Source organism: Nilaparvata lugens, chromosome 3, assembly GCF_014356525.2.
Source record: "Nilaparvata lugens isolate BPH chromosome 3, ASM1435652v1, whole genome shotgun sequence".
Lineage (NCBI taxonomy): Eukaryota > Metazoa > Arthropoda > Insecta > Hemiptera > Delphacidae > Nilaparvata > Nilaparvata lugens.
This window is the reverse complement of record NC_052506.1, coordinates 22,019,200-22,039,851: the sequence shown is the minus strand read 5'-3', so window position 1 is coordinate 22,039,851 and position 20,652 is coordinate 22,019,200. Positions and strand designations below refer to the sequence as shown.

The following is a 20,652-nucleotide window of genomic DNA, read 5'->3' as shown; positions in this document are numbered from 1 at the left end:
GCCAAACTGGAATTACCTCAATGCAGACTGGCGGGGACCTACAGCAGTTTTCCTGCTTAGGCCATTCGACTTTTCAACACACTGCTGAGGAAGGTGCAAGACATGCGATATATGGAGTTCTGTGCTGCAGTAAGAAATGGGCTGCTAGATAGGCCTCTGTATTCCCTACAGGAGTGGGATGGGATGCCTCTTTTTGGGGTGGCTGCTCCTCCACTACACGAATGACCATTTTGTGGTTATTACTACTCCTGAAAAATGACACTGCCGATCTGGAAACCCCAGTCCTGGGCAACGACCTCAATTATCAAGTAAGGTTTGACCATCAGTTTTCTGTGATTCGATCACGTCAGCATATTTATTTTGCAAAAAGTTTCTTCAAAAATTCCCGTTCTCTATTTGAAAATGTCAATCTTTTTAATTCCATTTAGAAAGTCCACAACCACCTAAAATCTGAAATTAGTTAGGTACTGTACCGTCAAATACCTAGCGTGAAAATGTTGATCTCGATTAAAGCGCTGAAATGTTACCAATAATTACAGTAAAGTTTATTTATAAAGGGTAAAACTAGAAGTCGATATCTAAAAAAGAAAACTGAATACATTATTTTAATACCTAATAAAAAGGTTAGGTTTAAAGGTGCATTCAAAAATAAACGCCACTTGACGACCCTGTTGTTCAAATTTTGATAAGGATATCGAACTCAGAGTTGATTTAAGCTCTATCGATGACTGACCATCGATCTGATCCGTTGAGTGAAATCCCTATTGATAACTCCACTTTATCGATAACCATTTTCGATATATTGATCAAAAATCATTGAAGTCATTTTTGAATTTAAAAAAAAAATAATAGCGTAAAAACCATTATATCTATTCTCAAATGGAATTAAAATTTATAAGAATGTATTTCTCATTACACTTTTCTAATTTAAAAAAATTAATTAAGTCAGCTGGTCTTCCTATATAGGTTAAAAATCATATCATAAACACAACAGTAAGATAACCTAGAAATTTCCATGCGTCAAGCATCAATCTTTATTTGTTTTTAATTTCTACTTGGCGAAAAGTACAGTAATCCAAAATATCAAACAATTTAAGGTTTTGTCTGTCAACTTTATCTGCTACTGTTTTGAAGTCATTTTGATTAGGTAAGTTTTGTAGATCAATATTTTACTGTAATATTTTACACTACACGGTAGTGTGTAGTGTTCGGTTAATTCTTATTCTTGTAGTATTTACTAGTCTCCATCCATGACCAGCGTCTGCTAGATAGATTGTGTCAAAATTTTATAAACTTACTTATAGATAAAACTCGGATCAATGTAGAATTCGAGCTTAGAAAACACTGTATTGCCTTTTCATCAGGGATTAGCTTCACAAGCTTTTCACAAAATGTTCTCTTGAAGACCTTCTCTCCTGCTCACAAAAATACACCGGCATCATATTAAAAATCTTGAGTGCTCGAGCTTGACAAGAAATCTACTATGTAATCGAGTCAGTCTGGTCGAGAAAAATTGATGTCATTCCTCCTCTTTGTGTTTGTGATTGTGTACATGTCCTCTTTGCTAAAAGGTATGTTGGCTTATTTTCAACGGTAGCAATGAGCTAAACTGATACTTAGCCTACTGTAGACTCATAATCTTCAGACTTCCAAAGATTGGCGTTCGAGCTGATGAGACAATTTGATAATTCTCAAAAACTTATTTTGTAAGAGTAGGATCTTTCTGCATTCGCCTGCAGGCCCCAAAACACTATTGATATGATGGCTGTGGAAGAGGTCATGGTATGCTGTAACCAGATGCTCCAAAGAAACATGACTTCTCAGCATGCGCATAAGATATTTTGAAACTCTTGACAGTCTATTGCAGATCCTATCAACATGCTGCATCTATGTCAAAGGCCTCCATCATAAATCCAAGCAGCATTACTCTGCATTCCCCCAAAATTGGTGGTTTCTGCCTAAGAGTGCAGATTATATTTTGTGTCTTCCTATCATTCAATGCAAGTCTGTTTAGACGAGCCAGATATTCCTTCAGCAACTTGAGGGCCATTCCTCGAACTTCATATCTCTCAAGTTTCTCTAACAATATACTATGAGAAATGCAGTCGATACCTTGGTCTGGAAGCACATAATTAATTCCACTGAATGTTTATTCTCCATTGCCGCCATCATGGACTCCACCAAGCTACGATCAGCATCTGTGGTAGAACGCCCCCTTTGGAATCCAAACTTATGAGGTGAGGAGAGTGATTTCTCAAAATAGGCAATGAGTAGGGTGTATGAACCAGCTTCGTAGATTCTACCAAGCATGATAGGTATAGGTCTAACGTTTCCCAATTCCTCAGAATCACCTTTCTTGAAGACAGGAATTGTTCTAGAAGTCTTGAGCAGGTTAGAGAAGACTTCAAATCCTAAGCAGATGTTGATCAATAGGCACAAGGGAACCGCCTTACATATAATCATGTGCATGCATACTTCCATACATATCTGCTTTATGTCAGGAAAAATATTTCTTCATTCACAATGAGAGAGTATAAACACATGTGGAAGGTGAAACTTTGATTTGTTTTATTTCAAGAGCGCCAAATTGTTTTCTAGTATAGTACTACAGATTTTTAAACTACATGAGCCACTGTGGGGTGTTCAGTGACTGTTAATTCTCCCAAATGGCTCACTGAGAAAACCTTCTACCGTTTAAAAGATTAAAGCTTTGCTAGTCTGTGGCAATGGCAGCAGTTCTAGTAGTGTTCATTTTTGGTTCTACAAAGTACTTGACACAATCTATCTAGGGAAGCTTAGCCATCCTCATTAATATCACGATTCATCTTGTAAAATAAGTCCTGAATCTTCAAGGTAGCCTATTGTCATTTACTTTTATTTATTAATTTACTCAGATTAGTAGATTGGCTGCTACTTCCTGTTGATGTGGTTGATCCCTTGTTTGTTGTTCGGTGGGGTCGGTGGAAAATGAAGGCAATTGTGCTTGCCTCACTGCTGTATTACTAATTAAGCGGGCCATTCAATATCCAATTTCTTGTCCAACAATGTTGGAGTTACAACACTAGTCGGATTTTTCACCACTCACGCTCCAGCTTGTTGACAACGATTTAAAGTCCAACATCCCCACTCACGTCACAACTCGTGAGACGTGACTATATTTATGTCACATTGGCTATCGCTAACAAAGAATCAACCCATGCAATTTCTTGAATATATTTTTAAAATTAATAAATTATTAGCATGAAATGGTATGTATGTGATTGTAGGTACTTTCTTGTGTGAGCTGTTTCTGCTTCAGGACTACTTCATTTCCATGAGACATGTACATGCTTCATAGATATTTACAAGTTTTGAAAAAAATAGGTAAAGATTATATCACTGCAGCCATCGTAGAATTGGCAGTGCTATAACATGATAGAAATATCCGGTGTGAAACCGTTTTCTTATTTCACATAACATTTGAAAAATCAAGAGGCAGACCCCAGTGTTGACTTTGTGTGCAGTTATTGCTGCCAATTAAATTATTTTAACGCTCATTCACATTTACCGAATATGTTTGCCAATGGAATCAGAAGATGTATATCATCTTGCTACTGTGATATGTTTTTTATATTTCGATAATGATTAATTATGTTAACACCTTTCACAGTTTTAGTTTTTCTTTAAAATTGCAACTACATAATTTATAGTGGAGGGATTTTTTTGGAGATTGAGACTTCATAGACTTGTATGAAAAGAAAAGATTTTGTGGAATGATGTTTTGGCATAAGCTGTTTTACACTCATAAAAGAACTTAGACGCTTAGATATTCCAATCAATTCTTTCCAAAATATTGTATTTATAATTGATTTTATTTTTTTCAGAAAATGGTCGAAACAAAGGAGGATGATTTCTCATTTATTCCAACTCGCTGTTCTAAGATTAAAAATACAGCTGTTCCTTATAAGGAAGTTATCTATAAAAGTCATTCAAAGAAAGTTTCATCTGCTAAATCGAGTCAAAAAGAAACTGCACTGCACCATGAAAATGTGCAGAAAGATAATGATGGAAAAAAGGTTGAGGATGTTGACATGAAAAAGATGAGGTATGAAGTGATAAAATTTGCCAGGTCTAATGTGCGGCATGCGACAAAACAGAAAACCGACAGACAGTTGGCTTTAGAACTGGGAGCTCGGCCAATGACAAAGCGGAAAGCAATCGCCTATCCAGAGCTGTTGGCCAAAAAACAGAAGGCCAAAGAAAGGAAACAGCGCAAAGAGGAAATTAAGAAACTCACCCAGAGAAACAACGGCAAATCATTATTCAAGAAGAATAAGAAACCAATCAAGAAGGATAACAGCAAAGATAAGGATAGCCTACTGGATATTTATGGGACTGTAAGTACAGTACAAAATTCATGTCCGGTTTCATCAAGCTCGGTCAAGACGTTTGAACATGGTCAAATCAGGTACGGTTTAGAACAATTGCATTGGAACACATGATTTCTATGGCGATTATACTATCGATAATACTAGAGCATAGCCTACTTGTAAAACGACTTGGCTTGACCATGTTCAAGTGTCTTGACCGACCTTGGTGAAACTGGGGAATTGTATTTCGTTTAGGCTAATATTATTCATTTATTTATGTTACAAACAATGACACTAATTTAATAAAATTAGTAGATAAAATACTAAGGCGATCCTTCTATTACTTTTTAGCGCTAGTTTTGTAATCAATTTTTATATTACCATCTCAAAGAGGTCTAGTACCACCTCGAGATGCAATTACTCAATTGACATTTTAATTTGATTTTGTAATTGCTTTTATTATGTTGTAATTTTTTTCTGCCAACAAAACATTTCTGCAAAATTAAAAAAAAAACACTTCAAAGTTTCAAGTGATAACACAGTCCAAAATAAGGTCAGTCATTCACGCACAAGTTCTATACAATTAAACTCTAAAATAAACATGCCAACTATAAATTTTGAATTTAGATGGATTGAATTAATAAATGAATTGGGAATATTTTATTCAATTATTATCAATTATTGCAACAAGAAAATATTGAACTCAGTCAAGCAGCACATTCAACATAGTCATCCAGTCATATGGGCTTGAATGAGAAGGTTGGAGTTTTGCACACTGCTAGTGTAATCAATAATTATACAATGAAAAATACTACTTAATCTTGTAATACTTTAAGGCAATTTCTCCATAACTTAGTGGACATTTTTCTGAATGTTAATTTCTATCTTTACGCTATTATAAAGATTCATGTTTTTTTTGTTTTCTTTTAGGTTAAACGGGCTGGAAAAAAGAACAGAAAATCTTGATTACATCGTGGGCTGAATGCTAACATAATTTTGTTCTATAACTATGTGAATGCAGTATACAACTTTACCAAAGCTGATGGTGTTTCTTCATCCATCCTCAACTTTAAATCTCCTTCATATTATAATATCAATTCTAGACAGGTATGGGTTTACTGTTCTGTGTCTAAGGCGGCCACCAGTTTGTCTCCACCATGGAGGAGGAGCCACAAAGCGATATCTTAATCCAATGGGAGTAAGCCCTGCTTGCAAAAAAGCCTGTTGAATTTCAATTGGGATGAAATGCAACGACAACCAATCAGAGACGGTATTTTCGGAAAGAAGTCTTCTCTGATTGGTTCTTGTGGCATTCGATCATGATTAAAAGTTAACAGACGTTTGTGCAACCGGGTGTAAGTTTTGGAAGCGCGACCAAACGCACCACTAAAAGTGTGGCGGCAGTGACCAGACTTTTTGATTCATCAGGGGCCTATTGTATGATAAAATACAAACTAATAATATTAGTGGACAGCTGATTATTAAAATAAGAAATTACAAAAATATTTGCTTGTATTTTCTCATTTAACAGGGCCTAGCTAGTGGTACGACCAAGTATACCAACTGAATCTTACGGAGCATGTCTCTTTACGCTTCAAAAATCGCAAACACTCATGCCCGTTATCACCAAGCTTGGTCTAGATATTTGAGTATGGTCAAGCCGGATACGTTTTACAAGTGTCGAAGTGTGCACTAAAATTATTGATAGTAACTATCGCCGTAGAAATCATATTTTTGAGTGCACTCGTTGTAAACGTACCGGATTTAACAATGTTCAATTGTCTTGACTGAGCTTGGTGAAAACGGGCATGGTGAAACCATATTTCACCCATGGCCATCTGCAGTCGGCAATGGTACACCGATGAACAAAATATAAAATACAACTCAAATAGCATCAATCAATAACACTAAATCACATTGGAATACATATTTTATTTCATTTGAAACTCCAAGATTCAGTTTCAGGAAGAATTGAAACAACATATTATTACAAACAGACTTTTATTTAAGAATCAAATCGACAGCTACAGTAAATAATTATTACAAGCAGACTTTCATTTAAGAATCAAAACGTAAGCTACAATAATGAAAAAATGAACTTAACTAGTAGTAATCTTTGGAAAAATTATTAATAATTATTATCATTGAATTGTTGATGTTGAAGAGATAACCTCTGCTTCAACCTAAACAGAACGAGTGAACATTTCACGATATTCATAAATTTTATAATAACCCTATAATATTATTAGTATAACACTTAAGCCATTATTCCACCATAAACTACTATTGGTACTTTAGTAAGAATACTGCAATTCTTTGGATGTAAAGTTATACCAATTAATGTTATAATTTGAATGCGTTTATATACATATGGAAATACATTTATACTTATATTAGACAATTTATAAATGTCTTAAATAATAAAAAATTGTAATGAATGATTGCCGAAGCCCACACTAGAATTAACCTTGCAAATTCCACAATCACCAAAATGGTGTCTTATAATGACTTGAAATTCATCAAGAAATAAAATTCTTCATATCATAATAAAAAAGTTGATGAATCAATATATCAACATTTATAATCATATAATAATTAAAATTCAGTTTGGAAATTGAAACGTGGTTTTAAATCACTAAGAGAGAAAATGATTGGTTCTTAAGACTTAATAACTTTTAACTTTACTAATAAGCTGACGATTATTATATCATAACCATATGTATAAATCAGGAATAAAATCAATACTTCATGAAATCAATATTATTCATGGAAGCTGAATAATCAAAGCTGATCAATTGAAGTTTTTTTAATCAAATTTACCATTTACATGGTGAATGTCCTGTTTATGGCAAAAATTTAATAAATGTTCTCATTTACATCTATAGATTTCATTTTGCGTTGATCAGCAAAGGAGAATTACTGTTAAGTCTTGAACTAAAACTATATTTACCAACTAGATTACCGTAAGTCTTTAGTAAAGACAATTTGAATTGGTTGCCGTTGTTTGATACCACGTCATGTTACGTAACTGGCTCCTTGAAATCGATAGATAGAATTGAAGTAGCATGGTACAGTATGATATTTCAATGACATTCAAGCTGGGTTCGGTCACAACAGTGACAGTGAACAAAGAAGATAAACCCACGAGTTCTCATTGGACTATTGCCACTCAGCCCGGTCCAGTGAGTATGGATAATACCATTAGAGCTTATGTATATTTTCACTGGCACTGTTGTGTGCGAATCAAGCTTAATATATATCTGTTTATGAATATCATATAATTATATGGCCTGCCATATGTTCCTGGAATTCTTCATTAGTTATGCACAATGCTCCACATAGGGTGCACATTAGAATTTCCAAATTTGTGGCAAGCTCCTCATCAAATAGCAAATCATTGGTCTCCTTCTTTTTTATATCATCAGTATTTTCAATTTTCATGCTCATTTCAGGGCAGCCATTGACTTCAAAATGATTCTCATTCACGTGTGCCATGAGACCTTCATTCGATGTGAATGTTCTTGTACAATAATCGCAAGTATACGGTGCGCCAATTCCATGATCGAGATCTTCATGAATTCTCAAAAAATTGAGCGAGGAAAATTCAAGGCTACAAGGGTTACACTTGAATACTGTGATTAGAGGGACACTGCGGCATTTATGAGTCTTGAGTTCTTTACGTTTGCTGAATCTCTCTAAGCACATTGGGCATTCTATTTTATAGTTTGGGTCATGTTTAAGCATGTGATTCTTCAAAGCAACCGGAAATACATATTCCTTGCCACAAACTGAGCAAACATGAGCACTCTTCCGTTTCAGGTGGATTGACACATGCCTCGTTATGTCCACCTTACTTTTGAATATTTTATTACAGTCGTTGCATTGGAATATTCGTCCTCTCCTCCTTGGTGAAACTTCCTTCTCAGGATCATGATCTTCAATCACATGCAGATCATATCTAGATGTAGTGAAGAATCCTTTCTTACATAATTTACAGATAATCTTGGTGCTGATGTTTGAGCTCAAACATTCGATTTCATTTTTATTAGTGATACTATTTTCTATCTCATGCTGCTTTATGTGCGTATACAAAAGGTCTTGAGAGTTGAAAATACTCGGACATAAATAACACTGATATTGAAAATCATTGAGTGTCCCATTACTTGTAATTCCTCCTGATTGTGAGTGCAAAAATTCGGAACTCGCGGTTGAAATTCCATTGCAGTTTCGAAGTTCTCTTTTAATGTGGTTGATGTAATTTGAATGAATCTTTAAGTGTTTTTGAACTTCATATTCATTATTGAATGTAGATGAACATATGTGGCATGTATAAATGCTACCTTTCACACGTTGAGTAGGTTTATAATCAACATTCTTTGGCTCACCAAGAGGATCATTAACTACCGGTACTGTTTTTTCGAGATGACTTGTCACTTTTTTATTCTTCATATTTTCTGTTTCCTCCTCTTCTTTTTCATTTTTCTGGAATGTTATAAATTTTTTTACATTGAAAACAAAAATTTACCTATAATTTAATATTTATAATATTATTATCAAAATCATGTATAAATGTAGATTATTTATTATTGAGATATTATAACATCTTCATTTATAGTTTTCACTTTGGTAAAATTTTTATCATTTGTTAAAAATATTCAATTTCTTTCAATCTCAATTAATGTTAGAAAAAATACAAAACTATATGTAGTCCAGTCAATATAGACATAAAAAAGGGAGTGTGCTTGCAATTTATATTGTAGTTCTGATTTTTTAATATTTGGATACAAAAGAGAAGTCCAGAACCAATTTCTTCATGCAAAATTTCTTTGTGCTAGATACAGAATGGTCCAAAAACCTCGTATTTTCGGTTCATTTTCCAGTTTTGAGCTATTTCTACTATTGTTGGTGAAAATTGGGTGTTTTCACAATACAAGAAGCATTGTTGTCAGGTGTACCTGGAAATCCATATGAGATAGAGCGCTCTACTTGATCTCAGGTTCTAGAGCAAAAAAATACACCCAGAGGGATTTTGAATTATACATATAAATGGTAACAATCGGAAGATATTGTTGATCAAAAACTAAAATTCATCAGAATTGATTTTCTCAGAATTGATAATCTGAAATAAGGCGGGAGCAAATTTTTCTGTCCGATCACTGAATTTGGCATAAATAGCTGGAAAATGAACCGAAAATACGAGGTTTTTGGGCCACTCTGTATCTAGAACAAGGAACTTTGCATGAAGAAATTACTAAAAAATCAGAACTAAAATATAAATTACAAGCACTAATGTATGTAGTGAGTGGACTAATGCCAAAAAACAATAAATAACAATATTCATACCAAAAGGAATGAGTAAAATTAACAATTAATAGTAGCAAGGGTTTTTCCATTCACATTCTTTGATGTGATTTACTTTATATCCTGCTACCTTTTCCTTGATGCTCTTTTATTCTTTTAATGATTCAATTATACACAATTATTTTTAAAAAATTTTGTGGATGATCAACATGCACGTGTTGCACAAAATAATAATGATGATGACAACAAATAAAAGCTAATAACAAGCTAGTTTTTACCAAAAAGTAAATTTTATACATCAATTACATCAAATGTTATAAACTATATCAATTTTATATTAAACGGCAAAAAATTATGTACACTTACAAGAACGTCTGAAGAATTCTGAATGCGTTCGATAACTTCCGTCAAGGTATTTGAAGCAACCTTTTCATAATTTTCCTCTTTAATAGCTAAGACCTAAAATATGTAAGAGAAGGTCCTATTAGTATACACATTACTTTTGGATTTTTATCATATCTTAGGAAAAATTTAAATACATTCTGAATGGGTGTCTGATGAGTAGGTTCCGTGCAAAATTCCGGATCAAACTAGATCCGGATATATACTAGAAGTAACACGATCAACAATCAATCCTTTCATTCAAAACATACATCAAAATGTTCATGAATGCGTCTTTCTTTATTTATTATTTTTAATAAAATAAATATAAGTAAAAAAAATACATCAACAATAGTCTAAATACATAATGAGTTGGCACTATAATATTCTTCATAACTGTACAATTACAATTCCACGGTATACTTTTTTAGTTTGTTTTTAAACCTTGTAATATCTTTTTCATGTTTAATACTAGTAGGAAGGTAAGTAATGAGTTTGATGCCCATATAGGTTGGGCTTTGTTTGTACTTCTCTTAACTATGTTCTTTGATAATAAAGTTGTTCCTACTTCTTGTATTATAGTCATGCACACTAGATTGCCTGGGGAATTTGTCTTCATTATTTTTTACGTGTAATATTGTTTTGTAAATATAAAGTCATTAATTCTAACTTTTTAAAAAATGTCCTGCACGACTCTTGTCTATTTAATTAAATATTTTTCTTACTGCTTCTTTTTGGAGTTTTAATATCCTGTTCAAGTTGAATGCACTAGTCCCACCATAAATATATTATGAGAGTGGCATAATACACAGATCTCAAAGTTAATAAATTACAAATGGGTGCCAGCCTCCTAAGTGCAAATATTCCTGTACTCACTTTTTACATATTCTTGATACATGTTCTTCCCAATTGAGTTTGTTATCTAGATCTAGACCTAAAAATCTTATGTTCTCTAGGTTATTTAGGTTGACTGTACTTTTTCTATTCGGATTTCTACAGGTGAAATGTAAAAATTTCGTTTTATCATTATTTAGCAAAAGGTTAATTTTACTTAAAACGTGTTTAATAGCAAAATTAAACATTTTTCTTCGATAATATTCAAGTCTTTGTCGAATGTGCTTAAACTAATATCATCCGCATACATACAAAATTTAGTATTTTCAATTACATCTTTCGCATATTTTGGTATTCCCCCAAGTAGCAAAGGAACGAAAATGGCCCAAAAACAGATCCATGCGGAACCGAGTACTTCAAGTACCTTAAACTAGATTTAATATCACTTACTTTATTTTTATAATAATACTTTATATTTACATATTGACTTCGACCCAACAAATATGATTCTATCCAGTTGAGCTCTTTTCCCGAAATTCCATAAGTTTCGAGTTTTTTTTTAATAATATTCTGTGATATACAGAGTCAGATGCTTTTGTTAAATCTAGGAAGGTGCCAACAATGCTGTACCCTTTGTCCAATTTCTCTAAAATATTTTCAATAAACTCTATCAAGGCAGTTGTTGTAGACCTGTTTTTTCTATAACCATGCTTTTCTATTTCTAGTAATTTGTTGGTTTCAAAATAATTAATAAGCTGTATTAGCATACTTTCTTTAATATTTTTGCTATTGAAGGTTGAATTGCCAAAGGTCTATAATTTAAAGGATCGTAAGGATCTCCTTTTTTAAACCCTGGTATCACTTTTGATACTTTTAGTTCGTTTGGATATTTACCAACTATGAGTGATGCGTTAATTACATATAGCAGAGGCTTAATTAGGAATGATTTAGCTTCTTTAATAATTTTCATGGGAATTTCATCGTAACCTGTTGACCACTTTGGTTTAATTGAATCGGTAATATTGCACAATGCATCTTCGTCAATGGTTTTGGAGATAAACTTGAAATCGGTGATATTATGTGGCTCTTTATCATTTATTGGTGTCCCAGATTTACTTAGATTCGGTACAACATGAGTATCGACCATTTCTTCAAAGTTAGTGTTGAGCATATTTGCGACATCATAGGGATTATCTATATCTAAATTGTTATTCCTGAGTAAAATATTCTTGCAAACCTTATAATTTTTGTTTTGTGTCTCAGTATTCACTATTTTCCAAATTGTTTTATTTACATTTGTTGACTTTTTTAGTTTAGCTTCAATTTTAGTTTTCTTTAATTGAATAGTTTTTCTAAAGCGTTTCTTATGAGCTTTTAAATTTTCTTTCATATTGATATCACTTTTATTTGTCCTAAATAATCGATTAGCTTGTATGATTAGCAATCATAGATACGCCTCATCCCCCCCCCCTAAAAGACTTCCTTACATACCAACACTTAAAATAATATCCTGGTATTTTAATTTGTTGAATTTCATTTTCATTTAATTTATGTTCAGTCACAATAACTATGTCTGGTTTAATTACCTGTAATGTAATATTTATAATATTATTATCAAAATCATGTGTAAATGTAGATTATTTATTATTGAGATATTATAACATCTTCATTTATAGTTTTCACTTTGGTAAAATTTTTATCATTTGTTAAAAATATTCAATTTCTTTCAATCTCAATTAATGTTAGAAAAAATACAAAACTATATGTAGTCCAGTCAATATAGACATAAAAAAGGGAGTGTGCTTGCAATTTATATTGTAGTTCTGATTTTTTAATATTTGGATACAAAAGAGAAGTCCAGAACCAATTTCTTCATGCAAAATTTCTTTGTGCTAGATACAGAATGGTCCAAAAACCTCGTATTTTCGGTTCATTTTCCAGTTTTGAGCTATTTCTACTATTGTTGGTGAAAATTGGGTGTTTTCACAATACAAGAAGCATTGTTGTCAGGTGTACCTGGAAATCCATATGAGATAGAGCGCTCTACTTGATCTCAGGTTCTAGAGCAAAAAAATACACCCAGAGGGATTTTGAATTATACATATAAATGGTAACAATCGGAAGATATTGTTGATCAAAACTAAAATTCATCAGAATTGATTTTCTCAGAATTGATAATCTGAAATAAAGGCGGGAGCAAATTTTTCTGTCCGATCACTGAATTTGGCATAAATAGCTGGAAAATGAACCGAAAATACGAGGTTTTTGGGCCACTCTGTATCTAGAACAAGGAACTTTGCATGAAGAAATTACTAAAAAATCAGAACTAAAATATAAATTACAAGCACTAATGTATGTAGTGAGTGGACTAATGCCAAAAAATAAATAACAATATTCATACCAAAAGGAATGCGTAAAATTAACAATAGTAGCAAGGGTTTTTCCATTCACATTCTTTGATGTGATTTACTTTATATCCTGCTACCTTTTCCTTGATGCTCTTTTATTCTTTTAATGATTCAATTATACACAATTATTTTTAAAAATTTTGTGGATGATCAACATGCACGTGTTGCACAAAATAATAATGATGATGACAACAAATAAAAGCTAATAACAAGCTAGTTTTTACCAAAAAGTAAATTTTATACATCAATTACATCAAATGTTATAAACTATATCAATTTTATATTAAACGGCAAAAAATTATGTACACTTACAAGAACGTCTGAAGAATTCTGAATGCGTTCGATAACTTCCGTCAAGGTATTTGAAGCAACCTTTTCATAATTTTCCTCTTTAATAGCTAAGACCTAAAATATGTAAGAGAAGGTCCTATTAGTATACACATTACTTTTGGATTTTTATCATATCTTAGGAAAAATTTAAATACATTTTAAATGGGTGTCTGATGAGTAGGTTCCGTGCAAAATTTCGGATCAAACTAGATCCGGATATATACTAGAAGTAACACGATCAACAATCAATCCTTTCATTCAAAACATACATCAAAATGTTCATGAATGCGTCTTTCTTTATTTATTATTTTTAATAAAATAAATATAAGTAAAAAAAATACATCAACAATAGTCTAAATACATAATGAGTTGGCACTATAATATTCTTCATAACTGTACAATTACAATTCCACGGTATACTTTTTTAGTTTGTTTTTAAACCTTGTAATATCTTTTTCATGTTTAATACTAGTAGGAAGGTAAGTAATGAGTTTGATGCCCATATAGGTTGGGCTTTGTTTGTACTTCTCTTAACTATGTTCTTTGATAATAAAGTTGTTCCTACTTCTTGTATTATAGTCATGCACACTAGATTGCCTGGGGAATTTGTCTTCATTATTTTTTACGTGTAATATTGTTTTGTAAATATAAAGTCATTAATTCTAACTTTTTAAAAAATGTCCTGCACGACTCTTGTCTATTTAAATTAAATATTTTTCTTACTGCTTCTTTTTGGAGTTTTAATATCCTGTTCAAGTTGAATGCACTAGTCCCACCATAAATATATTATGAGAGTGGCATAATACACAGATCTCAAAGTTAATAAATTACAAATGGGTGCCAGCCTCCTAAGTGCAAATATTCCTGTACTCACTTTTTACATATTCTTGATACATGTTCTTCCCAATTGAGTTTGTTATCTAGATCTAGACCTAAAAATCTTATGTTCTCTAGGTTATTTAGGTTGACTGTACTTTTTCTATTCGGATTTCTACAGGTGAAATGTAAAAATTTCGTTTTATCATTATTTAGCAAAAGGTTAATTTTACTTAAAACGTGTTTAATAGCAAAATTAAACATTTTTCTTCGATAATATTCAAGTCTTTGTCGAATGTGCTTAAACTAATATCATCCGCATACATACAAAATTTAGTATTTTCAATTACGTCTTTCGCATATTTTGGTATTCCCCCCAAGTAGCAAAGGAACGAAAATGGCCCCAAAACAGATCCATGCGGAACCGAGTACTTCAAGTACCTTAAACTAGATTTAATATCACTCACTTTATTTTTATAATAATACTTTATATTTACATATTGACTTCGACCCACCAAATATGATTCTATCCAGTTGAGCTCTTTTCCCGAAATTCCATAAGTTTCGAGTTTTTTTAATAATATTCTGTGATATACAGAGTCAGATGCTTTTGTTAAATCTAGGAAGGTGCCAACAATGCTGTACCCTTTGTCCAATTTCTCTAAAATATTTTCAATAAACTCTATCAAGGCAGTTGTTGTAGACCTGTTTTTTCTATAACCATGCTTTTCTATTTCTAGTAATTTGTTGGTTTCAAAATAATTAATAAGCTGTATTAGCATACTTTCTTTAATATTTTTGCTATTGAAGGTTGAATTGCCAAAGGTCTATAATTTAAAGGATCGTAAGGATCTCCTTTTTTAAACCCTGGTATCACTTTTGATACTTTTAGTTCATTTGGATATTTACCAACTATGAGTGATGCGTTAATTACATGTAGCAGAGGCTTAATTAGGAATGATTTAGCTTCTTTAATAATTTTCATGGGAATTTCATCGTAACCTGTTGACCACTTTGGTTTAATTGAATCGATAATATTGCACAATGCATCTTCGTCAATGGTTTTGGAGATAAACTTGAAATCGGTGATATTATGTAGCTCTTTATCATTTATTGGTGTCCCAGATTTACTTAGATTCGGTACAACATGAGTATCGACCATTTCTTCAAAGTTAGTGTTGAGCATATTTGCGACATCATAGGGATTATCTATATCTAAATTGTTATTCCTGAGTAAAATATTCTTGCAAACCTTATAATTTTTGTTTTGTGTCTCAGTATTCACTATTTTCCGAATTGTTTTATTTACATTTGTTGACTTTTTTAGTTTAGCTTCAATTTTAGTTTTCTTTAATTGAATAGTTTTTCTAAAGCGTTTCTTATGAGCTTTTAAATTTTCTTTCATATTGATATCACTTTTATTTGTCCTAAATAATCGATTAGCTTGTATGATTAGTAATCATAGATACGCCTCATCCCCCCCCCCTAAAAGACTTCCTTACATACCAACACTTAAAATAATATCCTGGTATTTTAATTTGTTGAATTTCATTTTCATTTAATTTATGTTCAGTCACAATAACTATGTCTGGTTTAATTACCTGTAATGTAATTATTAGTGCATCAATTCGAGACTCCAAATGCTGGATGTTTTGATAGAAGATTACTAACCCATTATTCACATTTTTTACTCTCTCATTTATGAACTAAATAGTTCAAACTAGATGTACTCGTATTCATCATAGCACCAAATTGAGAATTGAGAATCCTAACAATAGTGAAACATTTTCATTTAGCTCAGCATATACATTTTCATTTCCTTTATCACTTGTAGTTTGCCCATTTGACTCCACTTCTTCTCCCATTTGTCCTATCCAGTCTAATCTACTCCTATCAATACCCTCTGCAAGTGCACAATTTATATTATTGGAATATTGGATACTGGCCTCCCTGCATAATAAGTGTTATAATTTATTTCCAAGATATGATATTTCAACAATTTTGGTTTACCTTTTTGTTTGTTTAAATGCAAGCCATGCTGCGTATAATCAGTGATGTCAAAATTGCTGGTTGCTCAAGGATCTTAATGTTAGGTATATTTGTAATTTCATCAGCCATCCATGCGTTGAGCTTATTAACATTGATATTCATTAATGGTTTATCATACCTAAATGGGATGGATAATATGACTACTACTTTTGTGCGTTTAGAAATGTTCCTTATTCTACTTAGGTCTAAGTTTGTAGGCTGCACTGTTCCATTAACCACGTTGTTGGTACCTGCTAAAATTACTACGCTGTTATTTACATGTAGTCTTTTGTGAGCATGTCAATATCCCGCGTCACTTCGTTAAAAGTACCTCCTGGTTTCGATATAACCGTTGCCTCGAACCCGCTTTCTTTCACTTGCTTATTCGACTCCCATCCAATGTCCCTCCCATGACTGTCAGACAGTACTAAAACCTTATTTACAATTTTCTTCTCATTTTTCACTGTTGACTTTTTTCTGTTATCATACGTAGCCCTTTCATCTCGTTTCTCATTCCTATTTACTATGTATTGTAATTTATTTACTAGGTCTGACAAAACTATCATAAAGCAGGTAGTTTACTAAAAGAGTATAACTGTTTTTTAAACTAAAACCTTGAAAACTATTATTTATTTTTTATAGAATCTGTAAACATTTCTGTAACGGTAATAAAAATGTATTATATGTTATAATAGCCTCTACTCTACTACCCACCTTCAATTTTTCTGTTATGAAGACGTGTTGTTTGAGTACCAGTTGTTTATGGCCGGATTGCATCCCACTTGCCGCTGTACTGTGGTCTCGCTCTTGCTCTGAATTAATATTTTCTATCAACAATCCTGTCTTTATAGAGCTTTGTTCAAGTTTTTCTTGATTGATTTCGAATTCAGAACTGAATATGTAAAACTCATCAAGTTTTTTCACACATGATGAGCAAATTTTATTGGGTAATCTTTCTTCGAAATTCATTTTCTGAAACATCAAGGGGTAATCAAGCAACCTCATCATTGTTTATTTAATCAAGAATATTTATATTGGGGCGGATCCAGTTTGAAAAATGAATATTATATTATAGGTATAGTAGTAGCCCTATTCAAGTTTGAAGTTTTAGAATCAAAGTTGTCTAGAATACTAGGTGGTACCGTACAAGAAAACACACTGCTTATAGTTGCGTACAGACTTAATATGCGTCTTTCACTTCTTATCAACTGATTATATCTGTATCTAACTGTTTCTGTTCAAAGTCAGATATAAGAAGCTGATGAAAAGTGAAATGCGCGTGTTTGTGGCGAATAAGTCTATATACACCTTAATACCAAATGACAATAATTTTTAGTAGTCTTCATAGAATTTACAGCTGGCGATTATGAGCAAGGTGAGAGGGAATGCCATAGACACATTTCTCATTCGAGTTGCTCATCAGGACCTAATACCTCTTACCTTGTAGTATATGTAGAAAGTCCGGATTTGCTACAACAAACAATAGATTCATTTGATATAATCATCGCCATCAGAAGTCAAATCCACAAATAAATCCAAGGCTCTTACAAGAAATCAGTGAAATGCATTTCTCATAGGAGAAGCTTTACCAGCCTGAGGCTCCTCCTTGGGAGTGAAGTGCATTCCTCATCAAACAGTTTTTTTACGTGGAAACACTGTGTTTGTTTAGACTACAGCAAAGGTATATATTGTGTCTCTATACGATTCCCTCGAACGTCAATAACAGAAATCCAATTTAAGCTAAATTTATCGATTATCATTATAAAAGTGGTTAATTATTTTTGTCTATTTTTCCAACAAACCTTCATATCAAAGCATTTCGTCATTTTTTCCTTTAGTATCCCAGTAATTAATCCTTCAGAAAATACTTCTTCATAATAATCATCAATAGAAATGAGTTTCAAGCAGAAGCGACATTGCTTCTCCAAATTTTGAAAATCTGTAATAATTGATAAACCCTTGTCAATAAAGTAATAAGGTACGGTACGGTACGGGTACTGTAAGTAACTGTAGTTTGATATGTTACGGTATGTACCTATATAATTATTACGAATTGTATAAATTCAGGGCTACTTTCTTGTATTTATAAAATAGAATTATAGTACCGGTACCCAATATATGGGAGTTCTTGTTTTATTATTTTTAAAGTCACATTTACTTAACCATAACTTATGTTACAATTTGTATTCTTGTTTTATTAATTTTAAAGGGTACCTACCGTACCGTACTGAAATTCTATTTTATAAATAATTATTACGATATGATGTATCAACTTTGATAAAGTTAGTAGACCTTTCAAATGTGAACTAGGATAATTCTTTGCTGACCTGATTGTAGAAAGGTCCAAAAAACAAGAAAAAAGAAAGAAAGTTGTCTTAGAAAAAAAGTAGGTATTGTAATATCAATATATTATAGCCTATTTAAAAGCTCAACAAAGAGTGATTAAAAAACGTTCAACTGCATTATTTGTTTAGTTTAAATAATATAAAATAATTAAATTACTACCCAAATTTATTAAAAATTATTGCGTGTTTTTAGACATGTGCTGTAGGATATATCATCAAGTTCTTTATAGTTTTGTTATAACTTGGTCATAAGCTTCATCATACCTTTCTCTATAAAGCCTTGCCTTTATAGGTCCGTATTTTTTATTAGGCCACCAGAAAGTCTACTGTACGTGTATGCCCGTACAGTCCTTATTGCGCTCATTGGGTCGCCAGTCGGTAGGCCTACCACTAAATTCAGGAGGCCGGCTGTTGTCTTTCTTAGTTTTGGTTGACACTTAATTTAAGTTGAATTAAGATATTGTTATAGTGCTACGTTATTATAGATATTATTAATGTATTTTGTAGCTTATTAATCAATAAATCAGTTGAAAAGAATAAAGCAGCAAATAGTCGAATCCTACAGTATTCTACATATACGGTAGGCCAGCTTACTGTACTTTTTCCAATCTCTTTTTATGTATTAATTATTAATCTCTAAGGCCTACTCTACTCTAAATTAGAGAATACAGTAAAAAGTGTAAGCTACAATATTTGTTTTTATTCGAGTTACATACAATAAAAAGACAAAAGATAGTGGGATTAGGGCTAGGAAATAGGAAGACGGAATTTATTCACCAAAATCCATATTATGATCAATCGCCTTAGTTTTTTGATAAAAACTATAATCCTTGATTCAAAGTTGATTGTAATCGACTTCTTGACGATAATAACCACCAAATTGCAACAATAAAAATGTTGTATTCTTTATAGTAATCTGTGTTTTGTGCACAAGAATAAAACAATAAAAGTACTCGCAGTCCACGTGTTCGTGTTCTAATTTTTCTTTTTGAGGTTAGGCAAAAGGGAAATGGGAAAGTGTATCTATGCCAAACACAGCTTAGTGCTGCACATGCGCTATAAACGTTATATTGGCTCAGTTCCTTTCTTTGTGATAACGATTACTGAACAGCAGTAAAAAAAGATAAAAGAAAAAAAAGCACAAAGTAATGTAAAATCTGACAAAGCATTTATTGGAACGGTTTCACTTGTTATTCGTTCCGCTACTACGTAGACTTCATGTCGTCATCATGTCTGTCTGTCTGCGCGCTGTGTCTTTTGTGCGTCTGCGCTGATCAGTGACGTCTCAATCGCGGTTTTTTGCCACTGCTCTATCAGCTGGTTTTCTATACTTTTATTCGTATTTTTTCGTCGGATTGTTTGCCGTTGCAATTTTAATATTTGTGCTATTCGATTTTTTAGAATTTAATCTTGTCTTTTGGCATCTTACCTTTTAGTTATTTGCCACTTTTTCACCAAACGTTTGTGGACGTTTCACGTACGTGGCTACATTTCCGCCTTCTCGTTTTTGTTGCTAGCGTTTTTAGCTTTTCCTGTCTATCTATTCATGGAGGTCGTCGGGTATGCATCTCATGCCCGGTCTAAACCTTTCATCTGAATTCATCGGACTTACAAAACCTTTTTAAAGTGTGAATTATTCTTCAAATTAATTCGTTTGTTCCATTATTCAGTGTGATTCAATTATTCATCGAGTTCTTCACTCAGTTACTCTGTTAAAATTGGATAAACTTTGTCTAAAATTGCAACCACGTGTGAGCATTTCATCGCTATTCATTTGATCTACAAAACCTTTTTAAAGTGTGAATTATTCTTCAAATTAATTCGTTTGTTCCATTCTTCAGTGTGATTCAATTATTCATC

At 32.4% G+C, this 20,652-nt stretch overlaps 3 protein-coding genes across 3 annotated transcripts; 1 reads left to right on the top strand and 2 right to left on the bottom strand.

Annotated features, from left to right (window-relative positions):
- The first annotated feature begins 401 nt into the window (after nt 1–401).
- Nucleotides 402–5,390, top strand: LOC111053027. The gene is made up of 3 exons (XM_022339855.2): nt 402–1,147; nt 3,864–4,376; nt 5,280–5,390. The coding sequence occupies exons 2-3, from the start codon at nt 3,867–3,869 to the stop codon at nt 5,313–5,315; spliced, it is 546 nt and encodes a 181-aa protein (XP_022195547.1). The 5' UTR covers nt 402–1,147; nt 3,864–3,866; the 3' UTR covers nt 5,316–5,390.
- Nucleotides 5,391–6,272: 882 nt separating this feature from the next.
- On the bottom strand, nt 6,273–10,441 carry LOC120350354 (zinc finger protein 26-like). Its single transcript, XM_039423298.1, has 2 exons — nt 10,017–10,441; nt 6,273–8,831 (listed from the first exon to the last, which is right to left on the bottom strand). Exon 2 carries the CDS (start codon nt 8,796–8,798, stop codon nt 7,623–7,625), a length of 1,176 nt encoding a protein of 391 aa, XP_039279232.1. The 5' UTR covers nt 8,799–8,831; nt 10,017–10,441; the 3' UTR covers nt 6,273–7,622.
- Nucleotides 10,442–13,540: 3,099 nt separating this feature from the next.
- On the bottom strand, nt 13,541–19,728 carry LOC111053026. The gene is made up of 4 exons (XM_039422740.1): nt 19,570–19,728; nt 18,250–18,386; nt 17,162–17,419; nt 13,541–13,678 (listed from the first exon to the last, which is right to left on the bottom strand). The coding sequence occupies exons 1-4, from the start codon at nt 19,577–19,579 to the stop codon at nt 13,541–13,543; spliced, it is 543 nt and encodes a 180-aa protein (XP_039278674.1). The 5' UTR covers nt 19,580–19,728.
- Nucleotides 19,729–20,652: the final 924 nt, after the last annotated feature.

Excerpts from the sequence above, each read along its gene's own strand:
- LOC111053026 (XM_039422740.1), bottom strand. Across the intron at positions 17,420-18,249 it reads CGAAATGCTTTGATATGAAG|AAAATGAATTTCGAAGAAAG; the intron begins GTTTGTTGGAAA and ends TTGATGTTTCAG. Across the intron at positions 13,679-17,161 it reads TCATAACAGAAAAATTGAAG|GTCTTAGCTATTAAAGAGGA; the intron begins GTGGGTAGTAGA and ends TACATATTTTAG.
- LOC111053027 (XM_022339855.2), top strand. The coding sequence starts at position 3,867 with ATGGTCGAAACAAAGGAGGATGATTTCTCATTTATTCCAACTCGCTGT. Across the intron at positions 4,377-5,279 it reads TACTGGATATTTATGGGACT|GTTAAACGGGCTGGAAAAAA; the intron begins GTAAGTACAGTA and ends GTTTTCTTTTAG.
- LOC120350354 (XM_039423298.1), bottom strand. The coding sequence starts at position 8,798 with ATGAAGAATAAAAAAGTGACAAGTCATCTCGAAAAAACAGTACCGGTA.